At 40.5% G+C, this 6000-nt stretch overlaps 1 protein-coding gene across 7 annotated transcripts in view; it reads left to right on the top strand.

Annotated features, from left to right (window-relative positions):
* The first annotated feature begins 4583 nt into the window (after positions 1 to 4583).
* LOC124805382 (transcription factor SPT20 homolog) overlaps positions 4584 to 6000 on the top strand; it is a 309909-nt gene continuing 308492 nt past the window's right edge. For 3 of the 7 annotated variants that reach the window (XR_007017452.1, XM_047265941.1, XM_047265944.1), the window contains exons 1-2: positions 4585 to 4879; positions 4961 to 5072. Coding sequence is in view for 4 of the 7 variants with exons in the window: in XM_047265941.1 (XP_047121897.1) it covers positions 4965 to 5072 (108 nt within the window). In the remaining 3 variants the exon portion in view is untranslated. Of the gene's footprint in view, positions 4880 to 4939; positions 5073 to 6000 lie in introns of those variants that run through there. The other 4 variants (XM_047265939.1, XM_047265940.1, XM_047265942.1 and 1 more) reach the window with 4 other exon arrangements.

Raw genomic sequence — 6000 nt, 5'->3', positions numbered from 1 at the left:
TTAGATTAGTGATTTCCTGTCAGGAAGGTCTCATTTAGTAACAATTGATAGAAAGTCATCAAGCAAAACAGAAATGATATTTCAAAGTGCAGTGTTTGCAGATGATGCTGTCATTTCTCTTCTTGTAAAATCATCACAGGATCAAAACCAATTGCAAAATGATTTGGACACGATATCTGCATGGTGCAAAAAGTGGCGACTGACTCTAAACAATAATAATCTGAAGTCACCTAGACAACAACTAAAAGGAATCCGCTAAATTTCGGTTACACAATAATATCACATAAATATAAATGCTGTCAGTTCAATCAAATACTTAGTGACTGCAGTTACTAATAATTTAAATTGGCACAAACAAATAGATAACGCTGTGGGAAAGTGTACAATTAGAAGATGCAACAGACCCACTAAGAAGACTGCCTAGCTGTGCTTATCTACCCTTTTCTGGAGATATTGGTGTGTGGTATTGGACCCACAACAGGTAGGATTGACAGAGGACATGGAAAAATTGCACAAAAGGGCACCTTGTCTTGTATTATTGCAAAACAGGGGAGAGAGTATCACAGATATGACATGTGAGTTGAGAGTGGCAATCAGTAAAGTAAAGATGTTAATTATGCAGCAACACATTCCCATGAAAATTTGATCACCAACATTCTCCTCCAGATTCGAAAATATTTTGTCTTGCCCACATATATAGGCAGAAATGGTCATCCTTGCTATATAACAAAAATCAGAGTATACACAGACAGACTTTAGTGTTCATCTTTCCCATGTGCTGTTCAAGAGGGGAAAAGTAGGGAAATAGCTTGAAAATTGTTGAGTGAACCCTCTGCCAGGCAATTAATTGTGAACTGCAGCTTGATCAAGTAGATGTGGATGTTAATGTACCTGATACATGTCATGAATTTGTGCTGCAGTTGCTATTGGAGGTCCAAAGGATCATTATTAAATCATTTTCGTTGTATATGCCATGCTGTACATCAACAAGTAATGTGCAAAATCCATGTCTTGTTGTTTGACTGACTGACAATAAGATGTATCTGACCCCTGGAACTTACGTAGCATCGTTCATAGTTATATCTGTATTCTTATCATCAGCGGTAATTTCTAGATAAATGTTGCTTAAGTAACCTGTTCCATTACTGATCAGACTGATCAGGTAATGCGATAATATGATGGTGATTGCATATGCCTAATGGACTTGATCTTGGATGAGGCTGATTAGTGGAGGGAAGAGTACAAGTCGTTCTAAAGAACAACCTATTCTACTCCTGCATTTTGTACTTATTTGCATTTTGTTTGGTACTTAAAGCAGTGCCAACACTCACACGTGATACGAAACGAAAAGGGCTACAACATGACTCAAAGAGTTCACAACAAAATTAATTGAAATAATACAGAAATCCCCCCCCCCCCCCCCCACCCCATGAACCATGGACCTTGCAGTTGGTGGGGAGGCTTGCGTGCCTCAGCGATACAGATAGCCGTACCTTAGGTGCAACCACAACGGACGGGTATCTGTTGAGAGGCCAGACAAACGTGTGGTTCCTGAAGAGGGGCAGCAGACTTTTCAGTAGTTGCAGGGGCAACAGTCTGGATGATTGACTGATCTGGCCTTGTAACACAAACCAAAACGGTCTTGCTGTGCTGGTACTGCGAATGGCTGAAAGCAAGGGGAAACTACAGCCGAAATTTTTCCCGAGGGCATGCAGCTTTACTGTATGGTTAAATGATGATGGCGTCCTCTTGGGTAAAATATTCCAGAGGTAAAATAGTCCCCCTTTCGGATCTCCAGGCGTTATCATGAGAAAGAAAACTGGCGTTCTACAGATCGGAACATGGAATGTCAGATGCATTAATCGGGCAGGTAGGTTAGAAAATTTAAAAAGTGAAATGGATAGGTTAAAGTTAGATATAGTGGGAATTAGTGAAGTTCGGTGGCAGGAGGAACAAGACTTTTGGTCAGGCGAATACAGGGTTATAAATACAAAATCAAATAGGGGTAACGCAGGAGAAGGTTTACCAATGAATAAAAAAGTAGGAATGCGGGTAAGCTACTACAAACAGCATAGTGAACGCATTATTGCCGCCAAGATAGACACGAAGCCCACGCCTACTACAGTAGTATAAGTTTATATGCCAACTAGCTCTGCAGATGACGAAGAAATTGAAGAAATGTATGATGAGATAAAAGAAATTATTCAGATAGTGAAGCGAGACGAAAATTTAATAGTCATGGGTGACTGGAATTCGGTAGTAGGAAAAGGGACAGAAGGGAACGTAGTAGGTGAATATGGGCTGGGGGGAAGAAATGAAAGAGGAAGCCACCTGGTAGAATTTTGCACAGAGCACAACTTAATCATAGCTAACACTTGGTTCAAGAATCAAAAAAAGAAGGTTGTATACATGGAAGAATCCTGGAGATACTGACAGGTTTCAGATAGATTATATAATGGTAAGACAGAGATTTAGGAACCAGGTTTTAAATTGTAAGACATTTCCAGGGGCAGATGACCACAATCTATTGGTTATAATCTGCAGATTAAAACTGAAGAAACTGCAAAAAGGTGGGAATTTAAGAAGGTGGGACCTGGATAATCTGACTAAACCAGAGGTTGAACAGAGTTTCAGGGAGAGCATAAGGGAACAATTGACAGGAATGGGGGAAAGAAATACAGTAGATGTAGAATGGGTAGCTTTGAGGGATGAAGTAGTGAAGGCAGCAGAGAACAAAGTAAGTAAAAAGACGAGTGTTACTAGAAATCCTTGGGTAACAGAAGAACTATTGAACTTAATTAATGAAAGGAGAAAATATAAAAATGCAGTAAGTGAAGCAGGCAAAAATGAATACAAACGTCTCAAAAATTAGATTGACAGGAAGTGCAAAATGGCTAAGCAGGGATGGCTAGAGGACAAATGTAAGGATGTAGAGGCTTATCTCACTAGGGGTAAGATAGATACTGCCTACAGGAAAATTAAAGAGGCCTTTGGAGAAAAGAGAACAACTTGTATGAATATCAAGAGCTCAGATGGAAACCCAGTTCTAAGCAAAGAAGGGAAAGCAGAAAGGTGGAAGGAGTGTATAGAGGGTCCATACAAGGGCGATATACTTGAGGACAATATTATGGAAATGGAAGAGGATGTAGATGAAGATTAAATGGGAGATATGATATTGCGTGAAGAGTTTGACAGAGCACTGAAAGACCTGAGTCGAAACAAGGCCCCGGGAGTGGATAACATTCCATTAGAACTACTGACAACCTTGGGAAAGCCAGTCCTGACAAAACTCTACCATCTGGTGAGCAAGATATATGAGACAGGCGAAATTCCCTTAGACTTCAAGAAGAATATAATAATTCCAATCCCAAAGAAAGCAGGTGTTGACAGATGCGAAAATTATCGAACTATCAGTTTAATAAGTCACGGCTGCAAAGTACTAACGCGAATTCCTTACAGACGAATGGAAAAACTAGTAGAAACCGACCTCGGGGAAGATCAGTTTGGATTCCGTAGAAATATTGGAACACGTGAGGCAATACTGACCCTACGACCTATCTTAGAAGCTAGATTGAGGAAAGGCAAACCTACGTTTCTAGCAGTTGTACGAAATAATTCGAAAGTTATCCGATGATTACGAATTCTTTGACATCAGCTGTATTAGATATAGGTGTACTACTCATTAGTGACGTATAACGGGAGTACGGTGGTAACAACATTGGTCTGGACTCCTCGTAATCTCATTCTCCCTGGCGCGGGAATCTGGTTTCTCGTAACGATGTTGACGAGCATTAGGTATTACATATAATAAACTGTGGCATAAGGATGTAGACAATGTGATATGTGGAGGTTTGGGTCAGTCCGGGGAACGCGCATGGGTAGCTGAAATGGTGACAGCGATCACTCACGATAAGTGGGAAATCCACGTTCAAGTTCCAGTCATGTCACTAATAGTATATCTGCACCTAATGCAACTGATCTCACAGAATTCGCAATTTATTTCGTAAGGTTGTGGATCGGCAATAAAGACTTTTGTTTCGGACACGCAAGCAAGGCTCACTCCCATTTTTCAGCTACATCGTATCGCTCGCATCCTTCTCGCTTGCCATTTAAAGGACGATCCACACTGAACGTCAACGCAATGAACAGAAGGCAACAAAAACTAAGTCCCGATGGAACCTTCACTAAGTGTGACGAAAACAAAAGCAAACAATAAAATAATGATTTAGAAGCCCCAAAGTTTGCTATTTCAACATGAGTGAACGGGGCGATGGCACTCTGCTGGACGAAAGTCGAAGCCAACACTTCCTAGCAGATAATTGTTGAAGTGCCCTCCCGTTCAGCCTGTGTGAATTCCGGTATTTGAAATGCATTGGGCTATGTTTTGGCGTTGGGTTGCCGTCAGGGCCAACGAGATGAAGCGGTTGCCTTTCCGTGAAGTCATGAGTGAACCGACCCCCATTCATTCTCTATTTGGTATATTTAAGAGCAGTCACTACATTGATATATTATCAGATTTCGCTTCAAGTTTACCTAATACATCCGCAGAGTTTCAAAGTTTATAGAATTTATAACAATGTTGTCAAATACCGTGCCACGAAACCGCATCAATTCACTGTCTAGATAGTACACTGTGATGTTTGTAATTTGTGACATGACGATGGCTGCCCTGAAACGCCAGTAATTTGTTTTCGTCAAAGTGCTGTAGGTTGCCATACTAGTAAGTCCCGGCAGTAGATACGAAAGTTATTGATGCGTTTTGGAAATCAGTTTGTTAGTGTTTATATGTGAGTATTGTGAAACACCGATACTGTGGAACATTTCGTCCTCGAAATTTATAATGAAAGTCGCTGATTGTGTACGGCGTGAAGATTGGATGGTAATGGAAACAGCCAGAGTATGTTCTACAGAAAGTAGTGGTGATTTCGTTTTTGCTTAGATGTTGTTATGGAATTTGCAGGGATATGATCAACAGAAACAGTCTCCAGGCTGCCTGTGAAGCTGCAGCCCGTGTAAACGCTGTTCTATTTGCGAAAGGGAAACTGAAACAAGCGGCGCCACAGTTGCCTAAGGTAACGCGTACTGTAACAGCATAGATCATTGTTGTAATACCCACAAAAGGTTGCTGAATGCTGCCAGAACTGTACGCACATAGTTGAGGAGTTGCTGCTACATTCAGTATCGCTTCTTACAGCGATGGGAATTGTGTTACAAGGGTACAGAATCGAAAAAAGAATTTGAAAGCTTCAGGTGCCCGCAGTCATGGATCTAAGTAACTCTTAGCCCTGTTCACTAGTAAATTTCCCGTCTTCGTCTTGTTATCGGTGGATTTCACACTAACTTTGATGGTTAAGAAAGTATTAGGCTTAGGCCTACATCTGATTTCATAGTAGTAAACCTGCTAGAAGTCATTTCGGAGTTATTAATGAGTGAATTATGTGAAATAATTGTAATGCGTTTTTTTGTGAAGTGTCTAAGGTGAGACTTTCACAGTTAAAACTGTCACCTGTCACCTGAGTTGCATTTTTATGGGTTCATGGTGACTTGTTGATGGAATGATAATGACTTCTTTTAGTAATTTTCAGGAAAAATTGTGAAAAAATTCCATAGTAATACATCTTGGGAGGACAGTAAATGTAAGCTCTCTGGAGCATTGACTCGGGGAATGAGAGCTAAATGGCCATATTTACCTTTCAAATCTGTGTTGTGTTGTCAGCGACAGTTTACGAGGTTGAAAAAGCTAAGCCGCACTTGCTATTCTTTCTATGATAACAGACGTTCCATCTCTATCTGTTGGGCTTTCAACAGGGATAGTTCCATAGATTATTAATTTCCTAATGGCATGCCCAATTGATTTCATAATGCCATGACTGACTCTGTCATTTTGATTGGAAGAGTTTATCTGTCTCTCCTGACACTATTAATCAATCACTAAACACACCAGGTGTAGAACAGTAGAGCACTGTATGAAAAGCACTTCAGGATGTGATATGAGTAATT

The sequence above is a fragment of the Schistocerca piceifrons genome, chromosome 7 (assembly GCF_021461385.2).
Source record: "Schistocerca piceifrons isolate TAMUIC-IGC-003096 chromosome 7, iqSchPice1.1, whole genome shotgun sequence".
NCBI lineage: Eukaryota > Metazoa > Arthropoda > Insecta > Orthoptera > Acrididae > Schistocerca > Schistocerca piceifrons.
The sequence above is the reverse complement of the archived record's forward strand: the minus strand, read 5'-3'. Positions and strand labels throughout refer to the sequence as shown.